This window comes from Agelaius phoeniceus, chromosome 4 (genome assembly GCF_051311805.1).
Source record: "Agelaius phoeniceus isolate bAgePho1 chromosome 4, bAgePho1.hap1, whole genome shotgun sequence".
NCBI classification, from domain to species: Eukaryota; Metazoa; Chordata; class Aves; order Passeriformes; family Icteridae; genus Agelaius; species Agelaius phoeniceus.
In genome coordinates this window covers 24,585,139-24,611,654 of record NC_135268.1, presented here as the reverse complement: position 1 = coordinate 24,611,654, position 26,516 = coordinate 24,585,139, and the positions used below count along the sequence as shown (strand labels likewise).

The following is a 26,516-nucleotide window of genomic DNA, read 5'->3' as shown; positions in this document are numbered from 1 at the left end:
ATTCAGAAGAAAAAATTAATTCCCCCAGCAGAGACACTAAAGAAGATGGAAGGGAAATGGGCATGGAAAAAGAAAGGGTAGAGAAAAGAGAGGCTTAATCAATCCACTCCTTAACGTAACCATTTTCAGTTCACCATGACCCACTAACAAAATATAAAGGGGTATTTATACCAATGTTGCCCACTCTATACCCTGTCTGAGGAAAAAAAGATCAGTTTTCATAGCTGCCCCCCTAAGACTTCCCAAAAGCCTCAAACTCACTCAACCAAGGGGGAAGAAAATGACCCGTTTAAAAATCACCAAAAGAAAACGAATACAGTGTTGAACGTGTTTCATTTTCACACACTCAGACTTGTTTTGAGATACTTCACTGTAAGTCTTGCAAATCCAATCCCCCACAGCTACTGTGGATGTACTTTTTAAAGATGCCCCACAGTTAACAGACATAGGGATCCCATGAATCATGGGATCTTTTTGGTTCTTGTTGCATTCCTTTACCTAGGTAGGTCTGATACATCAGCTTCACCAAACTTTTGGTGCAGGAGGCTGCCTGCAAGTACTGCTTTGCCAAAAAGCAGCTTATTCCAGGCAGCTGCATATAAGACAGACTTTGTTAACTTCCCAACCTATCAAATCTCCAGCAAGAGAAACAAGTCCTGCCATTAACACAGTGTGCCACCCACAGTGGCAATCACCACCAGCAGAGAGATGGGGGCAGAATTAAAGGTAGCCCGTTCTTGTACGTGCGTGTCTTTCTCCCTTCTGCCCCCTCCTCAACTGATAAACAAACAAGGCCCAAAATAGTATCTGCAGAAGTAAGAGCAAGTCTTTGGAATAAGAAATGCTTAAAATCTCAGGTGCCTCTCACAAACCAAGAGTGACAGAGCACACTGAAATGGTGAAAAAAACCTGGATCCCAAAATATCAAGTCCCAGTGGGAAAGCTTACCCACGCTTTTCTAGCTAATATCATGGCAGCAACAGAAGCAGTTGTGGGTCTAATTGGAAGAAAGGTGCTAAAGAGATAATTGAAGAAAAAAGGAAAGAACAGCATGAGTGTTGTAGGTAGGAGGAAAGCAGGAAATTCTTTAAATTCTTCTCTGCTTTTGCAGACATTGGGTCAGGTTCTTCAAGATATTCCTCTTATCTACAATCACCGAGAACAAAGTAAATGGTGACATCTTTCTACTCTGTACTCTTAAAAAAATGCATAGTACAGGGGCAAAAAATAGATATATATTTCTGGTTCTGATGCACCTGCTCAGTGTGGGCTGTCACTGGGTCATGAAGTGGGGGCGAGTGCTGTCCAGGCGGCGGGTCAGGATCTCGCAGCCCGTGTCTGTGACCAGCAGCGTGTGCTCAAACTGTGCCGAGCGCTTCCCGTCCCTCGTCACCGCCGTCCAACCGTCGGGCCAGGTCTCGTCCTGCCAGCCACCTGGAAACAGAGAGCATCACTTCCTGCCAGCTTTTAAATAACAGCCACCAGTCCCCCAAAGAGAAATGAAATATCTATCAGCTCTACAGGATAGAACCATCACCCTGTTCCATCACTACTTAGGAGCAAACAAGAGTAACCATTTTACTCTACTGCTAAACTGCTCACCTTCACAGATCATTGGTTCAATTGTAAATACATGGCCTGGCTTCATCACTCCAACTGCCTTGTTTTCTGCAATAAAATAAATACTCAAGTTAGAAGAAAGAATGACACCCTAGTAAATAAACAAATCCTTGTCCTAACAGAATACAACAGAAACACAGTAAAGTCCGAAAAGCCCTTCTGAGATGATCTGTTCACTTCTCCATTTTTATGTATACATAAACATTTCCCTTCGCTCTTTCCTTCTCCCCATCCACCAACACTGTACTACTTACCCAAGCAGCTTAAAATTAATTGCTGTCTTTCTCTCCAATAACTGGAATTTAAACTCTAGTTCTATAAAACACTGAAAAAATATAATACAGGAATTTCTGCACACTTCTATAATGGAAATTCATAATTAAAAAACAGAAGTAAGAAGCACTCAAGATATTTAGAGAAGGCATGGAATCTCCTTACTTGTTTGCACTGAGCCATTAGCTCCAATAAATTGTCAAAAAGTGACAGTGATTAAGTAATCCCATGATTCCATTAATGAAAGTCACACTGCCTCCTCATTACCTGGATAATGGGGTCATAGCAGTGTCAGAGGGATAATGCTGTGTTCATTAGCTAACATAAAATAGCAGAGCATTTTGAGTCATTCAGGACAGTAACACAGGAACTTTTTGATGTTAAATGCACCAAAAATGCTTATGTGAAGGCACACAAACAGAAGGACAGCATGACTCCAGGAGTGCAGTTGGACTGGAGAAAGGCTTCAGCCCATTTCCTCTGTACTGTTCCACCTGGAAGGACAGCACAGCTCAGATGTAACTGAGCCTGAGAGCTGGAACAAACTCCAGAACTGCACAGGAACCATTAGCTCCAAGCTACTTGGCTGTTGTAGACAATTTGCATTCATTTTACATCCCCCTATCTAACCTTAGTTGTACACTGCCTAAATCACCTAGAGGCTTTAAAAATCTCAGACATCAAGCTGCCACAACAGCAACACAACATTTTTCTTAGAAAATTATCTTTTTGCTCTTCAAACTCCTTTCATAGTAGGCTAGAAATAAGCAGCAGCATTCTTTTTTCTCCAAGAGGCTTTAAGTCCCTCAGATATTTCCACTTTTGCTGTGACTCTGTATTTAAAAATACCAGAATCTTTCTTTCTGGGAACAGACATATTTGCCCAATGAAAAAAAAAAAAAAAAGTTGAAAGTTCCAAATAGCCAGGAAAGACAGAAATTTCCTTGGTATTGGATTGGATTTTAATTGGTATAAAAAGCTCTCCACCTCCAAAGAATCTGTATTTTCTTCATTTTACACAACAAAAAGTACATACCAGGAATTGATAGCCTTTTACCCTGCAATTAACAGATTTTCTCTGTCGTCAGAAAAAATAACTTGGGGAAATGATGACATGGAAAGTCAGGAATTGCTAGACTATATTCTATAACCATAACATGTGTTAAAGCTCATTAGGAGATGGGAAGATGGAGGTACCTGTCAGGTCTGAGGAAATAAGTGTCCTATTATCAGGGCAGCTTTACAGCTGAAGTGAGTGTGAACTGCTGATCACTGCCTCATGATTTTTACTCTGCCCTTAGTTGTCCACTGGCACTTAACCTTCCATCCTTTGCCTCTGTGGATGTTGTTTCTTAGTCTTCCTGGAAAAATTGTTATGGTGCTATGGACATTTCCAAAAACTACCACTACTGGGGAAATGCCCATTCCTCCTCTGCCACACACTAGGATGAAGTTTCCAGAAATACCAAATGACAACACTCAAATGAAGTGAAAGAAACAGGATCCATATTCAGGCACAACACCCATTTATACTATTCAAAGAGCTTTTTATTTGCATCTGTAAATGGCAGTGAGGTTTGGCATAGAACTTCTAAGGAGAGAAACATTTGGCAGTTCATGTCAGACAAGAATGTCTAAGGGAATTCAGCTGGGAATTCAGGCAAAAACTTTGAGCACTTACCCAGTACTGATGAGAGCTAAGACTAACCATTAGCGCAGGCAGATAATGCAAGCAGGGGTTCATAAAGTATGTTACGGTCCAGAGTTAAAAAACAAAAATTATTTCTCAAGTGCCAAAAGTAAATTGGGTGCATTCACTGCAAATCACTTGTCTACAGGACAGCACAAAGGGAATGAATACTCACTGGCATAATGGGGCACGTTAGGAGCTGTATGGAAAAGTTTATGGATTCCATGCCCGCAGTAGCTCCGAACCACTGAAAATCCATTTGCTTGAGCGTGTTTCTGAATTATGTTCCCCAGTTCTCTGTACCGAACACCAGGCTTCACTGCAAAATTAAAGAGACACAGAAGGGAATTGAGAGAGCTTTCCTTCAACACAGCTAACTGTCAAACACCATCTCTGTAGCACTCATGGCTTGTGTGTTCATCTGTTTCAGATGCAACATCAGTTTCTGTGCAACTTCCTATGATCACTTAATCCACTGAGTGTGTATGTGAGTGCAATAACTTGAGAGAGGGAAGAAACGGTGGTCTCATATAAAAAAAACAAGAGAGACAGAAGAAAGTGCCTTTTTCACAAGGATACTACTTTCTTCCTTTCATGGATGCAACTGCTCACATTAAAAGGATGTCCAAGTTTGAAATTAAAAATAAAGGACTTTCAAAGTACTTGGTGAACTCTCACACCCTGAGCTGCAGTGCTTTTTGCAATGAATGTAGGAACCGTATTTTAATATACACTTATCCGTCTACTATGTGGAAAATGCACACAAAGGACTGATATTTAGAAAAATAAATAAAGGGAAAATGGGTGTATCTACCCTTAGACAAGATTCTCAATGACAATGCTACAACAAATAAGAATGTTCATATTCAAGTTTAACTTTTTTGACAATCCCTTTAGGAAGCCTTACAAGTTAGAGAGTGTGAAACACAGGAAAATGGTGTGAGAAATTCACTTTGAGCACTTGGACAAGGGAGTAATAACGCCATAAAAGCAACAATGTTACATCATTCAGCTAATGAAGATTCATCCCAAAAACAACCTTGAGCCTCTTAAAACAAAATATCAAGCTTTCCCAAGACTATTCCCAACTCCCTGAACATATGCTGCTTCTTCAGGAGCCAGATATGTGGTTGTGTGGAGCCATCTTAAGCAGAGTTCACATAAAACTTAAGCTTTACGTGAAGCAACTATTTAGTTCAATTCTCTGCTCATGTAAGCAACTACAACTGAAACCCTGAGGCTGAATTTACAGAAAATAACAAGAAACTTGTATTACTGGAATATACATGCTTCTCCAAAAATTAAAAAAGGACATGGTGGGGAAGAGATTCATCTGTGGTGTTTGTGCTAAATAGCTGTGAAGTATGGGCCTGACAGCATGTGCAACTCATTTCAATGGAGCAAGGAGCCCTCTGCTTCTCTCTCATACAGCTAGAGCTCTGCTGGTCCAACACCAAGATGTTGAGATGATTTAAAGAGGGGAGAGGTGACCCCCTTTTAACAGCTGAGACACTTTCTGCCGGAATTCCTACTCAAATGCAATGTCTAAAACCCTTTACAACACATTACAGCATCTAAAAAATTGGTAAAAAAGACTTATAGTGAGAATTTTAATCTCATTGTAACGAACACAGCGAAATTTCTGTCACAGTTTCTACATCAAAGCCAGGATACAAAGGATAAGAGACAACATATGTAACAATTGCTATAAAAAAGTACAGGACCAAAGATACACACTGTTCTGGTTTAGCTCTAAAAAACAAAGTGGTCATTTCAGAACAGTAATCCCACAAAAACAGGTAATCTCTATTCTTCACAGCTCAGCATGGCAGTATTTTCTTGATCACACAACAGATACACAAGACATCAATCCTATGGATTTTTGTCTTTTCGCTGGACTAGCTATCTCCAAATTATTAACCCAAATTGTGCTCATTTTAATGTCTTTTATTTAAATTTACTTTTCATTAAGTTAAAAAGCCTTACTATATGTACTACCTTAAACTTCAATCTTTAGAGGCCAAGAAGTGATTAAATTATAATGGGGATTTTAAGAAGCTGCAGGGTACAAAAGATACAGATGGTACAAGTACTTCCAGGGACTTGAGAAATTCTTCTTTTGTTTTCTGAAGCTAGAAAGGTGGCTGCATGTTTATCTCACTGTATATCTTGATACAGCTGCCCTGACTGTTATCTAAGCAAGATAATTAAAGTTCTGTAGGTACTGGAAGATAAGGATCTGTCTTCTCTGGCACACTGCCACACAAAATCAAGAGCTCATAACTAGCTTTATGAAATAACCATCAGGTTTGGCAGGGCTAAGGAGATATGTTTAGGTGCCCACACAATGTTTTACCTTACCAGTTCACTGTGCAACACCATACAAATTATCAAAGTAGGGTTTTCCAAAACATAATTTGCTTGTTGCATTCTCTAAGTTATTCAGATCAAGGATGTGTTACTCATCAGTGGTCAAAAAAAGGCTGTTACCATGTCAGTATCATCAGCAGATCAGCTCAGCATCAAATACATTTCCCTCATCTGCCCACATTTAAAAAGCAGTTGCAGCCACCACTCACAGAAGCATGACTGCGTTACACAGCACCCATCATCAGCTGGTGAGAACACACCACTGCTTCTGGGTGCTCACCCAGGAGTCACCCTGAGCAGAGGCACTATGAGCAAGCATGTCTGAGAACCAAAAGCTTCCTGCTGCAGGCAGGCCTCACCTGCATCGATGGCTTGCATGAGGCACTCGTAGGTAGTCTGGACAAGCCTCCTGGCACCCTCATCCACCTCTCCGACATAGAAGGTCTCGTTGAGATCGCCGTGGTAGCCATTGCGATAGACGGTGATATCCACTGCCAACACAGCACACACGGGAAGTTAGCGCCTGCTCCTCACCTCCTGCCTCCCACGGATGAAACAACAGACCTGTACAAATGGGGCACTCCAACTGTGAAGTGTTACTGTACAAGAATTCCCTAAGAAAACTCTTCCAGCAGAAGCAGATCTTTCATGCTTATCCTGTAGTCTATATAATAATTTGTACGTTATTGTGGCACTGGTGAACAGTTTGATTTAATGAAATAAAAGGGGGAAGGGGAGGGAAAAAATCTCCCAACAATGCAACACAGACACAGCAAGATAGCGTTGGTTTTTTAAATATAAAAATGGGAAAGAGAAGCTCTTTGCTCTATGGGGATTTACCTGGTTATTGTACTTTCTCAGAATTTATTCCAGCACTTTTAGGGGGAAATTAAATTTTAAAAGGTATGTAATCATTATTTTGCTTATCAAGTTGTTTTGCTATGGCACAATGGGAACTTTTGTTTCTAAGTCTTCGTTGGTCAGCTGTTAGGTCTAATAGCTGCTAGATCACCAAACCCACTAGAAGGGCTATTGCTCTGCTATTTATGAAGAAACCCACACCTGAATCCTCTCCCAGGTAAACAGTCATGAAGGGAGCTGTAGTGTTCAATAATACTTCAGGAATATCGTACGTGAGCTGCTGAGAGAGACCAATACAATCTTGATAGGAAGATGTGGGAAAACACACTTTGGTGTCAACAACTAGACATCACTTGCTAGTACCTTCTGGATGACATGTTCTGAATGACACGTTCCATGTACCTATTTTGGACTCTGACATGGCTTTCAGGCTAAAAAGTTTTAAATAAAGAAAAAGATGGACGCTTCCTTTTAGTTGTTCATTGGGTACATTCCCTCCAAGGTACCTTTTCTATCCCTCCTTGTAAACTGTTCTGGTCCTCCTTTTCAAGAGGCTTTTGAGCCTCCACTTTACAGAAAAGAAGCCCAGTTCTTTCTCACGATAACAAAGCAGAAGGCTCCAAGCTCGATCAAGTGCAGGAATGTGGACAGAGGTATGACTAGAGCCTCTTACAGAAGGTGTTCTCTAGGGCTGAGGTACAGCCTTGGCATGCAAATAGCAGAGGTAAGGCACCGTGTAGAGGAAGCCAACCATGTTCATTAGAAGGCTGGAGTACCTCTTCAATTAGAAAAACCTGAGAGAATTCAGATTGTTCAGCCTGGAAAAGAAAAGGCTTTGGGGTGACTTAATTATGGCTTCCCAGCACCTGAAGGGAGCCAAGGAGAAAGATGGAGAGTAACTTTTACAAGGCCATGTACGCAGATGACAAGGAGGAATGAATTCAAACTGAGAGTAGGTTTAGATCAGATACTAAAGGAAAATTCTTTACAGTGAGAGTAGTGAGGCACTGGAACAGGCTGCCCAGAAATGTCAGAATAGCTGGCAATAATAAAGAACTCTGCAAAGGCATCATCTTTGAAATTAAAGTAAGATAAAGGAACTTTGGCATATATTGTTTGGCATATATGTACCCTACAAGTTCAGAGCTTTCAACCAGACCACACCTTACCTAGACAGGGGCAGCAATCATGAGACTTGTTCCGAAAAGGCTGGTACCCACAGCACTGAGATGTAGACTTAGCAGCTATTATTATAAGCTAATATGTATTAAATATCTAATAATCCAAAAAGATTACAACCTGCTTCTAGAGGGAGGTCAAACCTTAGCATACTCTGTGTATTTATTACAGGTAAGAGAAAAGCAAACCAATGCAATAAACAAAGGTGAAAATGTTTGTACAAAAAAAGCATAATTAATTTTTACTGCCAAACCAAGAAGAAATGAAGGTTCAAACAAGACATAGTCAAATAATTTATAAAAGTATCTCTCACCACCCAAGAAGGCCTAAGCACCTTGAGTACCAGAACAAAAAGCAGCTGGTATTGTTAGGCTGTGAGATGCTCAAAAAAGGGTAACATGCACCTATACAATGCCTGCACATTAGGACCCTTTACAGTCATCATAATCATCAATGAGCATAGCAAAATTGTAACACTCTAGAGCCATCTAATCAAGAATTCACATGGAACTAATCCAGTTGAATAATTCAATACACATTCTATTCACTATATATACACAGTCTGGAACAACTGGAATCTAGACTACAAGTGGAATACTCAGGCACTATACTAATGCACAGATCAGGGTAGAAGAACTGTAAAGCTCTTAAAGTGGACTAACTCTTGAAATTATTTTATTAAATAAATACATTAATCAAAGTATGTTAAGAGCAGAGGTAAATGAGAACAATCTAACTGGTAAATGAGAACAAAAGCCTCTCTTAAGAAGCTATTCTAATGATGTTGCCTGCTTCTGAAACTTCACCTTATTGCATGGTTTAAGCGCACACAAGGTAAAAATGCTGAAGGTTCATTTTCACAGCACTTACCATTAACAATATCTCCCTCCTGCAATGGCCTCCTGTCAGGAATTCCATGACAGATCACTTCATTCACTGACGTACAACACGACTTGGGGAAGTTATAATAATTCAAAGGGGAAGGATAACAATTCCTTGCAATACAAGCCTAAATAGAGAAAATACAATTTACACTAGTAAGTTTTGTACAAAGAAAAAACACTGTAAAAAACATATGTGCAACAGCTTTACAGTAAGAATGACAGGCTGAAAAGCAGTGACTCCAGAAAATAAGATTCTTCAAGCATTTCTTGGCAGTGTTTTTGTTATACCTTGCATTTCTTACCAGGAAGAAATTAAAGCTACTTTAATTTTGTTTCTACTCATTTTCATGTCTGACTGTGAGTGCTGAGATATTCAGGTTTGAAACAATGCATGGCAATATTGACTCAGTCTTAAAAAGTTATTTTCAATTACTGCTTTTAAATGCCCAGTTCGAGATTTTTGCAAGATACACAAGCTAAACAAAATAATATTTAGCACTATTTTCCCCCAGCTCTAAAACCTTAAGCTGCTTCCCTTTCACTGCAACAACTTTCCTGTATTTTTGCAAAACTGATACATTTCATATATACTTACACATACATACATACACATACTTTGTGACACACAGAGCAAAGTACTGAAAAAACAAACTGTGTTACCTTTTTTAATTTTTTTTTAAATACTGTTTTTAAAACTGAAAAATACCAATTAGGGATATCAGTCAGTATCAACAACCTGCCAAAGTTTCCATAAACTATTGAGGATGGGTAACTCCATGTTAACTACTAGTTGTTCATATTAGACATTGTGCCTAAGCAAGCAGTTTGATGTTTAATGTAGTAGTTTGTGTTTAACAGTTTTGAACTGTTTAATGCAGTTCAACAGAAGTCTCCAGCCTAATGAAAGCAATCTTAGCTCAACACCTGAAGATGCAGATAAAAAGGAAGCTCTCTAACAAACTTAACTATACCAAAACTGTTTCCTTTCTCACAATGCACAGATTAAATGATTCACAGAGAAGACAGCAAAGCAAAGTTCAAATATCTATGGAAAGTTAAGGCAGGAAGCATTCTTGAACATGTTTTACAACACTTCATTGGACTGTGGCTTTATTTTGTCAGACTGCATCAAACATCTTGTTTCAGTTCTCTCTGAGGCACCTCAGTTCTGATTCCCAATCATAAATAATTTAACTTTCTCCTCTATAGTCTTAGCCAACCACAGAGTACAAGAAGTCCATGGCCTACAAATGTTTTTCTTTATATAATGGTGTCTGTAAAGCAAAAAGAGTTCAGAAGAAAGAAAACATGATGTTAACTGAGAAAGCAAGTGAACAAACTTAGAAGAAAACTGAAGCCAGAAATGTGGAAGCAACTGATACAGAGTGAGGCCCAGGAGTTCCTAAATCACTTTGAACCTACCATTGCACTGTAGCTCATTTCTGCCATCTACACTACCCACCAGCTTCAAAGTGGGAAAGTTTGAAATAAAGAAATGAAATTCATGCAATAAAGAAAACCACACAATAATCATTTAAAAATAAAGAGACAGAAGAAAATACTTATAAACACCAGAAGAATAATAAACTTATCTTACTAAATGGACAGCATGGTCAATTTCTTCAGTAGTTACTCCTGGTTTCACCATCATGGCAGCAACATCCAATACTTCTCTAGCAAGCTGCAAATGAAACAATTTAAAATTTAAGACAGATTTTAAATTGATCTATTGGCTTAATTTAAGTTGATTTAAAATAGGCCAGGACTACTCTCTACAAGATTTATAACCCATTTTTGACAGCTACACTGAGATCACCAGGAAAGCTGTGTGGAGTAGGGCTCTAGAAAGACTTTGAGATGCTTCCAGGTCATGTATTCACCCACCTCTGTGAGAGCTGAAAATACCCCAGTTAAGGTTTGGGCCACATTTTCCTTGAATGCCATAATCTTAAATCAAACTACCTAATGCATTTCTAAGTTTGACTTTATGCACAAGGAAGTGATTACAGCTGAACAGCTCTTTTTCAAAAATTCTTGAGGATGGGGCTTTGTTCTGCTTTTCAGTTTTTACCTAGTAGCAACTCCAGGAGAGGAAAAAGTTCTCATTTATGCACCATAAAACATATCCTTAACAGAAGCAACGTGTCAGGCACAGATTGTCTTACTACTAACAACAAATGCAGGAAACAGATAAAAGCCATCCTTCTGCTTGCAAAATACTTTACTAGGAACTGGGGTCACAAGAAGGAAAAAATATCAAGCTTCCCAAGCTATTTTTCAGTGCTCTAAAGCGGTTTGAAGGTTTGTATTCTCAAATGTGCTATGACAAAGTGGTAAAATCATTATAGCTTTTTAAAGACTATAAAGGCACCTTGCAAGAAAAATCAAAACACCCTTACCCTACACACTACTCGCATCCCTTCTATATCCTCAGATGACAGTATTTTTATTTGAGAGGTTCCTTTTAAAGCTTGTTCTGATTCAGACATTCCTGAAAATAAAAAATTGAGAAGATTAAAAAAGAAAGAAAAAACCCCACGTTATATAGAGTGATGATTGCTACACATATCCAATCCAGGAACTTCCTTAGCTTACCAAGGGCAATAGAAGTACAGACTTTCTCACCGCAGCCTAAAGAAAGAAACCCACCAAGGCACAGTATGATGATACTATTCAGATTAATTGGAATTCATAAGCCTTCCACAATACCATAATGCCCCATGTGCTCAGGAAACCCATCCACTTACTGCATAAAACCATCATGTCCAGTTAGTCAAAACACAACCTTAAATACCAGGTTGACAAGGAAGTTGTGTTAGTCACAGAAAAGCATCTTTAAGCTGCTGTTGGAAAATAATTAGTGAAAATTATATTCTAACACAGTCATAATGGGTTACATGAGCATGGGAATATACCTGGTTATACTACTGCAATAATCAGTGGACAAAAACATGTAAATTCTTCCTACTAAATTCTGTGCAATCTCAGCTTTGTAGATGAACAACCCCATAAAATATAGTATTTTGTGTTGTTTTAATATTTACACTCTTTAAAAAAATAACGCTAACGGACTTCATAGCAGCCTTTTGGGGAAATGCAAAGCCCCAATACTGGTATAAATATAGAGGAAAATACCAAAACAATCCAATAAGTAAGTAATTTTGAATGTGCATTCCCTCTCTGTCCAAAACCAGCTGGAACTCATACCCCAGTTTTCTTTTGGGGGGTTGCATACTGCAAGGTTTCCTTGGTTTTGTTATAAAATAATACACTTTCAACAGATACACTGATGCCACAGAGAATGGTTTAGTAGAATTCATCTGTGACAGTCAACTGATCGCTGCTTGTTATCAAATTAGCAACAGAACTAGGACTTGTATGTTTGAGATAAAAAAAAACCCAAACCAAATTAACTAACACTCAATTTCCTGTACACCTTTGAAAGACAACCCATTACAAACTTTGGACTTCCAAAAAATACTTGCAACCATGATTTTTTAAAAATGAGTAAGTTACTGTGGAGAAGTAGTAAGGTGAGAACAGACAAGAGGTTCCCTTCTCCAGTATCTTCTTCATTCATTAAAGGCTTTTTCAATGGAAAGGAAAACAGAGAACAAACATAACACTCAGAATTGTGATTTGTTTCAGGTTACCTAGTGGGTGATCAGCATAATCCGGTCTCTGAATATAACTTGGCACAGGTCTTGTGGGTGTCTAAATAAATCACAGGAAAAGCTGGTTAGGTTGCAACAGCACTTATTACAGTTACAAAAACAGAGTCACACAGCAAAATTAAATACAATATGAAATATTTCATGTGAAATATGGCAAAATCCATTTAGAAAAAGTTGCAAAGTATGTAAACACTCCAAAAATTCCAAGTTTAAATCCCAGACATTCTGCTGTTACCCCCTATTGCTATCATATTATACAACTTTTAATACTAACTGTACAGCTTTGTAGAAATCAAATTTTTATTGTCAAGTGAATCACACTGGTTTTATAATTTATTATGCGTTAATGTAGCATTTTTTCTGCTGCTTTCCAGAATGCAAGTGCACTAGTTCCAAATACATCCCTCTTCTCTTTATCAACAGAATACTTCTAATCATCATTTTAGTCAAAATCTCTAATTTCACTTGCATCAGTGTCACAGCAGTCACAAGACAAAAAAGCCAAAGTTCAGAGATAACACAACTAAATTACTTAGCCAGTGAAATGTCCCAAATACCTTTTTCTCCAACAACACTAACAAACACACATGGGCCCATGTTCAGCTAATCTGTTCTCTAATGAGCCTGTAACATGGAGAAGACTTAGAGAGAATGCCACTGGGGCAGCTTTTCTGGCACAGGCCAATTAGAAAAGACAAATTTAAAGAAAATGTCATTATTGCTGCAAAAAAAAGCTTCAGCTTACTCCATGTATAAACTTGTACCAAGTTAAAAATACAGTTACATCTGTATGTCCCTGTGTGTGTGTGTAATATATATATATATACAGAGTTATATGTCATCATCTTCTAAACCCAATCTGCTTTCACAACCAAAGGTCTTACTGACCTCTGCTGTTCTTCACCATTCCAGTGCAGGAGATTACTGTAACCTCTGTTCTTTCAGATGTTCACCAGTTCACTCACTGGGTTATTTTAAATCACTTACATAATATAATAAAAAAACATTTATTTAAATTCTAAATGAATTCACCCAAACTTTTTAGAAACAGACTGCTCTCTAACAGGTGAGGACAACAAACAGCTGGGAGACATCATCTGAACTAGCAGTAGCTTTTTCGCAGAATAAATGTCACAGTGTACATCCAAAAGGTGTAAGCTTAAGCCTGTTACTGATGCTCACAGGCACTCCCTTAATTATAAATATACCAGGAGATAGAACAAGCTAAACTAAAATGAACCACAATAAAGACAGCCATGCATGTCCTTGCCATCGGGTTCAGATCAAGAAGCTCTCCTCTCTCAGCAAAAATGTGGAAATGTGGGAGGTCATCAGGTCAGGAGTGGTCTATTAGTTGCTCAGAACATAGCAGTGCTGAAGTAGAGTGGCACCTCTTGCTTACCAGTGGATAGTGTGGCCTGAGTTTCCCAGTGTATCGATAACCAGACCAGGGATTTGTGTTGACATCACCTTCCAGGCTCCAGGAGGAAACTTCACGCTTAGCTTTCTCATCTTCTGAAAAGACAAAAAAAAAGGGGGAAAAAGTTGCAGCAGCAAAACCTGTCCTACTAAGAATGAGAACTGTGGTGTCTAGAAAGTGACTTAGAAGTGCCTAAGTCTAGACCTGAGTCTTTCTGGAATTTCAGATACTGATATATGCAAGCATAAGTAGCAGTTATTATTTTGTGTTGTCCATTCCAAATTCACATTCTTCCCACCCTATTCAACAGCAAACTGGGGAATGTGAGGACTGAATGCACAAAAGAAGTGCAGTAATTAAGTTGTTCTTCATTTGTAGTTTTATAACACAGTGCTTGTTTCATTCCTGGGAAAAAAGCCTGTTTCTACAGAGGCACTCAATATCCCTTCAATTAACACCCTTGCACTGCAGGAGAACATTCCTTCCTTGTCATCTCCCTTAGCACTCAGTGACCAAAATGACCTGAGGTGGGAAGGAGACCATCCAAAGGTGGAAGGGAGGCCATCCTACTGTCAGGCTCAACACATGGAGGCTGCTACCCCTCCAGAGCTGATGGACAGAGTGCAGGTCCTGCCACTTCTGCAGTTCAGGACAAACAGTGCTCACACCTTAGGAGATGGTCCTAAACTGCTGGAGCTTCTCAGCTCTCCAAACCTTGTGAAATTCATGTCTGATGTGGTCCAGTGACTGACTTCATTCACAAACAACACACTCCTATGAGGGCAAATTGTAGGTGTTTAAATAAAGGATTGAAACAAGCAGATCCTGAGCAATACCAAAAGGAGAAGTACTTACTCAGAAAGAGAAGGCAAGGGTTAAGGAAGAGCATGGTAACATTAATCTTTAATTCATAACTGAGTAACTTGTTTGTTTTTTTATATCTCAGAAGGATGAAGAGGTAGCAAAAGGTCTGCCATTGCAAGCCTAATGTCAATTCCTCAGAGCCTCTGTGGCTGACATCTAAGCCATCTGCTCAGATGACATTAAGTTCAAATGAAACTGAGAAATAACAATTTAAAAGTCCAAAGCTGTTCATATTCACACAAATTAACAGGATGCAGAATGCAAGTGTGAACTATTAGATCCATACACTGGGAAGGCAGAAAGAAGGAAAACATTTGTTATTATCTGTACTACTGTATTTACCATCCAACGTTTATCATGGAAAAGAATCTTTATTGGGTTTTAGGAAAGGAGCTAAATTATTTGAGGATGTGAGTTTCTGCCATATCAGATTTTAATCCTACCTCCCTTTTCAGCAAGCCTTAATGAAGATAGGCAGGGGGGTGGCAGGGAGGAGGCAAGGGGGCAGAACTGAGGTCTGCCCTCTCTTTGATTTGAAACTTATGGGTTATTTTCACTACCCAGAAAAGGTACAATCTACCAGTCTCCTGGTACTTCTGTGCCAGAGCTACCAGTTGTCACTAGGGCACACAGATACTCTTACTACCTTGAACTGAACTCAGCAAAATCCTAGCTATGATACATCCTCTACCAGTGGCTGCAGCATAGGCACAAGCATCCTCCCTTTTTTCCCAAAAACGTACAGAACAGCTGCACTCTGACTCACTTGTGCTCCATCAAGTGTCTAATCACAAAGACTTTGCAAGAACCTTTGCCACTGTACTGCCTTTGACTGCATTAGACATCAAAATGCTATGAAGGAACACTGCCCTACAATAATGATTTATTATTCTCCTTGTCCTTTATTCCAGCACCCCTCTTTCTGTGTTCATATACCTGGCAATGTAGCTCAAGCAATAATTCATGCAAATAGAAAAGTGAACAGAAACAAACACTTCTGTGAACCTCTGCCTCTGAAATTTTACACAGTTCTTTAGATTGTTGAGAACTGGACAAAATTTCAGATATGCATCACCCAGTGCCGGGTATCTTGGGAAAAAACCCAATACCATTCCAAGGTGAGAAGCACAGAGCAGTTGAGGTTAGAAGGGACATCTGGAGGTCATCTGGTCCAATCCCCAACTCAAGCAAGGCCACCTACAGCTCACTGCACAGGACAAAACCAATTCAAAGAAATATGAAAATGCATTTTAAAAAGTAATGTACTTACTTGCTTTCTTGTGTAGTAACTTGTGAGTGGCCCAGCTTCCCTTAAAGCATTCCTAGAATTACAAACAAAAACATATAAATATATGTTTTAAGCAGTATTTACACAGGCAGACATGCCAAGCTGACAAAATGGAGAAGCAAATGGATTTTAAAGAAAACTGGAAGACTGTTTTTATTAACCCTTGCAGCAATATGCAGCAAATGTTACTGGTAACTGCTAGTCTTAGCAATAGAAAACACCACATTCAGAAGTTCATTAATCAGAATAGGCAGAAAAAACACAGCCAAACAGACAACACCCATGGCAGTGAAATACACTGACAAAATCCTATAGATTGACTATTTATCATTATTTAAACACCTGGTGGCTGCAGGTTGGCTGACGCAAAGTTTATCTTACAGCGCTGCAGTGAGCAGCAAGGCCCTCCCCTTGACTCCTAGAAAAAGCCATCTCCTCCTGCTAATTGCATCCCTTCTGCCTCCTGCTCCAGCACAGGAAAGCAACAGAGGCCAATTAGCACAACCACAGGGGAACTAATGAAGTAGACTAAAGGGCGGAAATGAGGGCTACTGAGTGAAAATAGGAAATTGAAAAAAAAATATTGAGAAAGTTGAAATGGAAATCAAGAAAAGAGTGACTGTGGAGGAGTTTGGCCTTTTCTCTTCTTCCTAAGCACAAATAGAGCAGTTAATGCAAGGAACAAAGAATCAGCAAAGGGGCAGATGGAAATGACTAGCAGCTGGAGAATAAAGAAGGACTAAGATGAAGAAAAGACATGAAAGAAAAGAGATTTAAGTAGAAAAACTGCAGAAGGCAGCATTAAAGGTGATCCTTTAAGGTACTAATTAGCAAATTACTTGGGTTTGTAGCAGAAATTCTAAATCAATGCCTATGTGCACTCAAAACATCCATTAAGAAACTGCTAATTCCAATCATTGACAATTACAGCTGAATTTCTGAAGAAAGAAGCAGGAAGCAAACTGGTTTTCTTTTTAAGGAGAAACAATACTAATGCTGAATCATCACTGTACAACTACCACCCAGAGTCAACAACTGATTCAACCTAAAGTATACAACCCTCAACCAGTCCAAGACAACACATCTGCAAACTGAGCCTAGCTTGTAACATTCCACCCTTGCTTCAGGTTGCTCTTGAGCACTGTGACCAGTCTGCTCCTGTCGAGCCACCCTCTCCCTCCTCCCTCGTTAGTCTTGCAACCAGCAGGTACCAAAGTGCACCACAAACACACAGAACAGTGGTGTACAAGCACACCTATGTTCAAAGAGATCCTGCTGTGTGTGTGCTGTTCCCCTCATGACCAGAACCAGCTGCTGGTTGTGTTGTGCTGCCCCACACACCAGGAGGGACTGCACTGCCAGGAGCTCTGAAAGCAATGCTTCCGATGACCGGAGAGAACGTCACTTCCAACAGCAGCCCAAGTTTACTGTCACACTTATATAGCCCACTGCAACACAGACCTTTGCACTGCACTGTTCTCTGCTGGGCAGCTGGGAGGAAAGGAACAGGTTTTAACTGAGGCCTGCTTTAGGGAAAAGAAAAATAATAAAAAAAATAGCTAAAAACGCTATTTCAAGGACACTGGAAGAACCAGTAAGGTTTTAATCCCTTTTCAAACACGAGGTCTTTGTTCTGAAGCATAAAAGAAGGACTAAGCAGCTACCAAGCCTGCAAACCTAGAACCCACTATTTTGAATATAAAGGAGTATTTGGGGAGGGAGGGAGGGAGGGAGGGAGGGAGGGAGGGAGGGAGGGAGGGAGGGAGGGAAGGAAGGAAGGAAGGAAGGAAGGAAGGAAGGAAGGAAGGAAGGAAGGAAGGAAGGAAGGAAGGAAGGAAGGAAGGAAGGAAGGAAGGAAGGAAGGAAGGAAGGAAGGAAGGAAGGAAGGAAGGAAGGAAGGAAGGAAGGAAGGAAGGAAGGAAGGAAGGAAGGAAGGAAGGAAGGAAGGAAGGAAGGAAGGAAGGAAGGAAGGAAGGAAGGAAGGAAGACATCAGCTGCGGCAATTACTGATTGTACTTCATTCTCTGCTTTCCCATTAAATTTTGGGGGCTGTTCTCCAATGCCCTGGCTTTGTCCTACACCAACAGCCTTTCCTCTCTGCTGGCCCAAGCAAACACAGCACCAGGGACAGTAGCCTAACTTGAGGGACTCCATTTTGGCTTTTCATTTCCTGCAGCTGTGGACAACCTAAGATGATTCTGCACAAGGCTGCCACATGCCTAAGTTCTCCCAAACATGTTTCTGAGATTTTACTTGCCCTCTATCCCCAGAGGAGCAGTAGCTCTGCCAGAACTCCCGGGGCACAGCTCCAAAGGTGCAACCATGTGCACTACAACCAGACACCTGCACAGCCATCAGCTGCAACAGGCACATACAGTACATCCAAAGCATTTTGGTGAGCAGGGCTGTTACAAGTGCACTGCACAATCCATCAGTCCCTCTGCCTTGGTCTGACACTGCTGGAAGGCACTCCAAGGACATGCTGCACATCCACCTACAGCCCATCTATTTTGTGTAGGATCAATCATACGCTTCCTGCGAGCACTGGACTGACTGGGTACATGCAAATTATTTATGTTCAACAACCCACTGCACAAGCACCACATTGCACATGACTGCAGAGCTCTGCCTTGGCAGTTCCACACAAAAATATGGCAGCTGTCATCTCACAGGGTGGAGAACCATAGCTCTGGCAACAAAGCACTCCCAAAGTACCACCGCACATTGCAAACACCCTCACCCTCTATACTGCAGACTTCCCAGCAAGCTGTGGAAGAAATGTACTCTTTCTCTCCATCTGGGCCACTTTTTGAAGTATTTTCTGGAGAAAATCATGCTTTTCACTGAGCCTTCTCCTGACACATCTACTTCAATCTGGCTATTGCCATTCCTGTCTCTTAACAATTCTTCTGTGTTCCTAGCCAGGTCAGGATAGGAAATTTTCAATGACTACATAAACAAAATCCAGGGGAAAAAATATCCAGGGTGACTTTTAACATTAAAATGAAGAAAATAAAGATTTTTTTTCCAGATAGAGTGAAAAAAGGAACATGTAACACTGCATGGTTATATTTTAAAACATTAGCTTCAGTGGGAAAGTACACAGGAACAACATGAATTTGGCTTTAAGTTCCTTGGAAGACTTCCTAGGGTTCATTTCAAGCACTACATAATCCATTAGCATGCTTGATATTAATATCCCCACCCTTCTCACCTAAAGCATTTTTCTTTTTTTATTGTGTGTGACTTTTACACCTCAATCAAGACAGACGTGGAAACACTGAAGAGGATTGTACACAAAGAGAGGTCAAATGAATGACAAAAAAAAAAAGCAGAGGGGTTTGACTTGTTTAGGGCAATCCTGGGTACAACTATTCTATCAGAAAGAAAAATACAAATGTGTCTTCTAGACAGAGGCAGCCAACATACTGCAACCTTCAACAACATTTCTGGCTTCAGGACATTCTTAAGCCAATCCCACTTGTTTTGTGTTTAGAGACAAGTTCAACCCAGTGTTCATCAGAATACATCAAAAGGTAACCAAAGGCACAACCAGCATTACCATTTGAAAAGATTCCTGCTGGATCCCCTTGTGGAAGATGTGTTATTTCTGAAAATGATTTCTACCTTAAGGACTCGCCCAATATCAAGAGAATCATGTGACATAGCAGCATTTGTTTCATAGTATGGTGCATTTTCACTATGAACACACTGATCACTACCAAATACCTCAAGGGTTTTTTTTCAATCAACCATTGAAAGAACAAATTCTTCTACGTTTATTGTCATTTTTACAATAATAACAGAAAGCTTTTTATTTGTTCAGTTCACGTATGCATACAATCTGATTAAGAGGTGGAAAAGTACAGCCAATTGCAAATTCCAGAGGAAAAAAGGATGCTCAATCAAGATTAGGATAGCACTACACTACAAAACTCTGTATAGCAGAGATATAACAAACTAGATTTAAATAAGCTACCCAGAGACATGGATGCCCCATCCCTGGATGTGTTCATAGCCAGGATGGACAGGGCTCTGAACAACCTGGTCTAGCAGAAGGTGTCCCTGCCCATGGCAGAGGATTGGAACTACATGGTCTTTAAGGTCCCTTCCAAGCCAGGCCACTCTATGATACCAAGTCCACCACAGCACAGAATCCAAGACCTGCTGACAGACAGTGTTTCTGAACTGCTTTTGCATGGGAAAGGCTCATTTCAAGCATTTAGCTCTTGCAACCCCTCTGTCAGCACTCCAACTTGTGTCCAACTTCCACAGAATTACCCCCTCCATCCTCTATGGTCGTCATTTAGACGCACTGCAATGAATTTCAAAAAACATCTACTTTACAGAAAATAAAATAAAAATGATAGTCAGAATGAAGACTGTGAGGACAGACTGTCTCTTTGCATGTCATTATATCCTGAACTGCAATGGACAAACTACAAGTGCCAAGCAGCACACTGCAGCTAAAAATATTCTGAGCAATCTTTTTAACAGAATTTACAAATGTCCTTTAGAATGTAAAACTGTCTGGGGCTTAACCTGAGACCAAGTCATTTTGCATAATGAGAACTCATTTTTAACCAAATACCTTAAAGGTATGCAAAACAGAAGACAAAAAAAACCCCTCTGAAGTACAGCATTTAGTTTAATACCAGGCTATCAATTATATATACATATTAAATACAGTACAGATTAATTCATATTTTACTCATAAGTACAAGAATGTTGAGGTGTTAATACATTTGATGTTAAAATGAAACAGTTGATTCTTTTCAGCATGCTGAAATACTTCTAGGGCAGTACAAGCCCACAGAGACAGCCTCCAGCCTGAAAAACTCTGTACAAAATTCCCAAAGTAGTCTAAGCAGGACACATGAATAGTCAGTTTTTCAGAAGAGTTGGATATGTGCTTTCAGAACATGTGTTTTCAACTCCAAGAGAAGCACCTACACGCAGAACCTTGGTGTCAGCAGGATTGACTGACTTTCTCCTTCATCTAAGACCTCATCTTACCCTGAGACTCCTAGGTCCCTCATGACCCTTTGTGGAAGGGACTGCATTTTGCAGCTCTTCAGATTTACAGAAATATACAACTGATTTTTGAGTGAACAATGGACCAGAGGAATTCCAACTAGACTATCCTGTCACTGCATGGAACACTAGCTCAGCAGGTCTCCCTACAGGAGTCTGAAGTTTTACTTTCAGAAAGTCACGAGAGCTCAGCTTTCGAGAGCTCAGCTTTCGTATCTCACCAACAATCAGGTGCTTACTTCAGCCACAGGTATTCATGGTGATTTATAGGCAATTGAGAATGTCAGCTTCCTGATGAAGGAGATCTGATTTTCTAGAAGATGGTATCAGCTGAGTGCCATTTATGCCTGAGGAAACTCCTGTGTGCTGCAGCTGAATCCAAGCAGCTGCTTCCAGCCTATTTCAGGCACAAAGAACAGTGAACCAAGGATGAAACACTGCACTGATATCCTATGGTCTGATGTGAGAGAGGACAAAAAATAGTTTCATCCAGGTCTATTGCTCCCTGCTCCCCCATCCCCAGCACATTGACAGTGAAAGGGAACAGCAAAGCAGCAGATGGGACAACAATCTTCTCTTCAGGTCCACAGTTTTTCACCAATTACTGTCGCCTTGAGCATCCAAAGCTGTCAAGGGCTCAGGGCTGAGTGTCAGTGAAAATGTGCCTTCCAGAAAGCAGTAAATTGTATATAAATTCACTGAGAGAATAAAACAGCATTTCTTTCCTGAAGAAAATCATACCCCACCTCAGATATCAAGAGGTATCACGAGATATTGGGAGGCATCCACCAGTGCAAGAGAAAGACTGACCCTGACTGTACAGTCCAGAGAAACTGCTACCCCTTCAAATACCTAAAACACACATAGCAGAGTCACCAGATAACCTCAGTCCTCACATCTGACTCCATAACCAAACCACTTCATACACCTGGGGCTGACAACACAAGGGCACACAAAACAGGAAGGGGCAGCACTTCTCCTTGAGTAAGTTATGACTACTACTAGGATACAACCCATGGCCACCAGCTCTCAGAGAAACAAAAATGGCAAAGGCCACTGACTTCAGAGTAAGAGAATGTTTCCCCAATGTGTCTACAAGTAGGTATTTCTGAATTTGGCTGGAGAAATGGCCCTGTACCAGCATCTAGTCAACACCACAGTGAACCTATTCTGTTTTGTCCAAGACACTTATGTAAGTAGTATGAAAGATAAAGTTTTTCACAAAAGCAACACAAAATCACTCATAAGTGATCCATTCACAATTAGAAGGCTCATATAAAAATGGTAACTGGAGTTCTCAACAACAGTCACTACTCTCCCCTTCTTTATCGTTCATCCACTTGTAGAAGACATAAAAGAAATGCAAATTGTCTACTTTAAACACAAACTCTTTATGTATACCACACACAACGTACACGCAAGTGACTGTATCTGTAAGGCAGATTTCACAATAACAAATTCATCTTAGCAAGAGAAACTCTACACCTGAGATGTGATGCTGGACATCTGTGTGATTTCCACATTCAGAAGATAGACTGGATTACTGTATCTTACCATAAGATGATAAACACACACAACACTGCAGTAAGTCTCTAAATAAAAAGAAAACCAGACAGTGAAAAAAGGCAGCTGGTAGTGACAGTACTTGATTTACTAGCCTAAAATATTACTAAGGGTTAACAGCAGACAGAATCCCTCAACAGTACAGTTCCTCTTGTTACAGCTTGAAGTGAAATGGAAAAAAGCAAGCCAGGCTTCAACATACCACCTCAAGAGCTTCTCTGCTGCTAAAAGCCATTTTTACCTTGCCTCCGTGACCAGTTCAAAAACTCCCTGCTAGGCAACATGGCCCCTTTCCATCCATGATCCACAAGGACAACTATTATTTAGCAGCTGTACCCAGCTTCCAAGGTGCCCAACAGCCAGAGAGAAAACAGTGTTGACTCAGAGGAATCCCAGAGAATGTCAAATTACTCCAGCCTAAGCATTTTCAGGGCATGTTGTTGAGGCATATGTTTTGATGCAGAGAAAGAGAAAAAAAATAAGTGACCAGAATAACACCCTTTCTCCAGGAAAGGAGAAACACAAATGATAAATTCACCAGGGAATTCATTGTCTTGACACAATCTACTTGGAAAGTTCACTTCAATTCTCTATGTGCAGTCATGAAAAATAATTTTTAATCAATCTCCACACTACACTGGGATTCTCAGCCCTATACTTACTATACCTCCTATACCTTTCAGTCCTATATCAATTCTTTCTTAGCAAATGATATGTTAGTGATTTATAATCTAAACACATGGCTTCACATGGTTACCATCCTACAGCAGTTACCATTTTCTGTTGTTTAATCTTAGCACTAGGGAAAATAAATTCCAACAAATTTGGTTTTAGCTCTGATTGGAGTTTTGGCTGTAAGAAAAAGTCATTGTAGGCTTCCAAGCAGATTAATTACCAGGTGTCCATGCCCATACAGATGCTTTTACCTGCCAAGGAGATGGCAGATAGCTTGTGGCTCCCAATCCACCCTCAGCCCAAAGGAAGCACCCACACACCTGGCTACCACCAGTGCATTCCATAAGGACAGGCTGACTTTATGGCTGGGCTGAACTGGGCCACAGTGGGTAAGCCTGCTCTTCAGCAGCACACTCCTGAAGCGTCTCATGACCCCGCAGCGCTAAACCAGCAAAAAAACCCCAAACAATTAATGCAACTCCTTTTCCTCCATTTAAAAGAAAACTCTGAAGGCCTCAGAAGTGGCTCACCAAGGAATCAGGGACAGCCTAAGGCAATGGGTAGAAGCATGCATCCTCAGAGGGAGGGAGCAGCACCAAGCCAGCTACAACACAGGCTGTACTGTGAGGTGGAATAACATCCTAGGTCCACTCACTAGCTTATCTAAGAGTTATCTATGCATGTAAGACCAGAATGGAAAGAAAACCACCAAAGAGAGAACTCCAGAAAAGTTTCACCAATGCTAACCAGTCCACTGCTGTCAGCTGAAACTTGCTGGAAGTTCATAGAAAATAAGCTGGAAGTTCACTTGCAATGTGCTTATTTGAAGAGACAGCCAGGTTGTCAGCAGCACCTCACCCACCCTCCTGACTGTGCCTGCCAGACACTGGGGCAGGATGGCAGCAAGTCTCCTCCATAGCACACACCAGGTGCCAAGGACAGCTGGAGCCTCGGGACAGCTCCATGCTGGGCCAACACAGGCCACTCAGGGGGGCTAAGGGTCCTTGCCACAGGATGAACGTGGGCACTCCTCTCTGTGCATGATGTTTCTTGCACATCTTTAAAACAGGCTGTCACTAATGTCCTTCTCTGTAACACCTCGCCCCAAAACCTCCAAAGCACCTTCAGTGTGCTTACCCACATTGCTGATGGGCACGGCAAGGCACAACATGCCCCAAGTCACTCAGAAATGAGATGACTGGGATTCCCAGTTCACTACTTCATTTTCTAGGCAGGACAGCTTTACAAGCATGTAGTTAGTTATCCAGCAGCCTACTTTAACAAGCCAAAAAGGATTTCCAGTAACTCTCCTTTTTCCTAACAACAGCAGCAGATATTTCCAAATCATTAAACTCAGTATATAGAAAACAAGAATCTCTGCATCCCATATGGAATTAGCTGAGTTAGAGGTGGGAAGGAGGGGAGTGAAGATGTAACTGGAACTCTTCACACTGGCCTGTTCGTTCTCTTAACAAATGGTTTTGTCATCACCAAGCAAAATTTGTATACACTGATGATGCATTTATGATGAGTTTTATATCAGACATGCCAAAACACACAGTAAAACCTAGAGCAAATCCTAGAAGTCAACCACAAGCACCACGTGGGAACTAGAGACGCAGAATTGTCAGAACAATTCTGAGCTGCAGTCACTCTAATTTGGCACCAACTCCCAACATAGGGCACAGAGACCTCAGGGGAAAGTACCAGAAGCTGTGCAGCGGGTGTGTCACAAGCACGTGGGAAATTTTCCCCTAGTCCTATGCAAATCATAACTATCAGCTTACACCCTGTCTCGGAAAAAAATTCTTCCCAATTAATAAATTAATCTAGCTGATGTGACTGAATTATTTTCTTATGTTTATCCACAAAAGTTCAGTGACTTTACTCTGAGTTATAATTGTGACAAGGAAAGCCAGTGTTAATCTCTGAACTGAACACATAAGTCCTCACTGATTTTGACAGAATTACACATACAAAATTTCAAAGGATTAGGCTGTGTATTTTAGTGCACATTTGAAAGTTAAATAAAAAAACAAAACCAAAAGGAACCCCACAAACAAAAACCACACTCAAACAGTCATCAGACAGCTCTTTCCTATAGAAGGACCACACTCTGTTACCACGGTGGCCCATAGAACACGTTTGATTCTCACATTTTTACGTGGGAGCTCACATGTGGCCTAACCTGAACCTTCCTGTTCGGCACCCTCAGAGCAGAACACCAAAGGACACAGAGGGGAAAAAAAAGTTAGGAATGAAACGGGAATAATACAAAAACGGAAGAGTATCAAATAGTTTTCACAAAAACTCATAACTTAAAGAAAATCTGTTTTCAGAGCAACAAGTCCCCCGGTGTCTATCAAAGCCGAGCAACTCCAGAGCTGACGCCGGCAGGGAAACGCAGCCGCTGGAATTTGATGAGCACGTCCTCACTTTGTCCCAGTAAGCCTTTATTTTTAAGGGGGGCACACGGACCACCCACCCCTTCAGGCAGAGAACATCCGTGCACCCTCTCACGAGCGCTCCGGCTGCGCTTCGGTGCCGCCGAGGTCCCGCACCGCCCGCGGCCACGCGGAGGAACGGGGCTCCCTCCCCGCCGGGGCCGCCAGCCCGGCTCCCCCGGCTCCAACAAGCGAGCAACCGAGGGGGAACTTCCTGCGGGGTCCCCGGCCGGGCGCTGCTGGCCCAGGCTGGCCGGGGGCGGGCGGGCAGAGAGGCAGAGCCGGGTACGCCGGGCCGGGCCCGGGCGGCCGGGAGCCGGCGCGGGGAGCTGGATCGTGCGCCCGCCGCACGCCCGGAGCGCCGAGCGAGGGGCTGGGCCGCGGGGGAGCTCACCTGCGAGCAGAAGTAGGAGCCCTGGATGCCCAACTTGAGGCAGGTGGGGCACTGCAGCTTGGCCTCGCTGCTGCAGCCGGCGGTCTCGCAGACTCTGCGGGTCTCCACCGCCGCCGCCATGCTGCCGGGCGGCCACGGGGGAGGAGCCGCCGCCCGGAGCTGCCGCCGGCTGGGGCGGGCGGGGAGAGCGGGACGGGGGGAGGGACGGAGGGGAGAGGGAGGGAGGAGGCTCCGGGCACTCAACGCCCCATGGAAGCCGGCCTCGAACGCTCCCAGGGATGGG

The 26,516-nt window shown here is 41.4% G+C and overlaps 1 protein-coding gene across 2 annotated transcripts; it reads right to left on the bottom strand.

Annotated features, from left to right (window-relative positions):
- Window positions 1-316: 316 nt before the first annotated feature.
- METAP1 (methionyl aminopeptidase 1) lies at window positions 317-26,405 on the bottom strand. 2 transcript variants are annotated; one of them, XM_077177107.1, is made up of 11 exons: window positions 26,234-26,405; window positions 16,106-16,157; window positions 13,954-14,063; window positions 12,531-12,591; window positions 11,277-11,368; window positions 10,475-10,558; window positions 8,864-9,002; window positions 6,313-6,444; window positions 3,759-3,902; window positions 1,603-1,668; window positions 317-1,434 (listed from the first exon to the last, which is right to left on the bottom strand). In XM_077177107.1, the coding sequence occupies exons 1-11, from the start codon at window positions 26,351-26,353 to the stop codon at window positions 1,274-1,276; spliced, it is 1,161 nt and encodes a 386-aa protein (XP_077033222.1). In that variant the 5' UTR covers window positions 26,354-26,405; the 3' UTR covers window positions 317-1,273. The 2 variants fall into 2 exon arrangements, with proteins under 2 accessions (XP_077033222.1, XP_054489263.2); XM_054633288.2 differs by having other exon boundaries at window positions 13,954-14,066; window positions 26,234-26,403.
- Between the last annotated feature and the right edge of the window lie 111 nt (window positions 26,406-26,516).

Excerpts from the sequence above, each read along its gene's own strand:
- METAP1 (XM_054633288.2), bottom strand. The coding sequence starts at position 26,353 with ATGGCGGCGGCGGTGGAGACCCGCAGAGTCTGCGAGACCGCCGGCTGC. Across the intron at positions 14,067-16,105 it reads GTTACTACACAAGAAAGCAA|AAGATGAGAAAGCTAAGCGT; the intron begins GTAAGTACATTA and ends TTGTCTTTTCAG. Across the intron at positions 11,369-12,530 it reads TTATGCTGATCACCCACTAG|GAATGTCTGAATCAGAACAA; the intron begins GTAACCTGAAAC and ends TTTTATTTTCAG.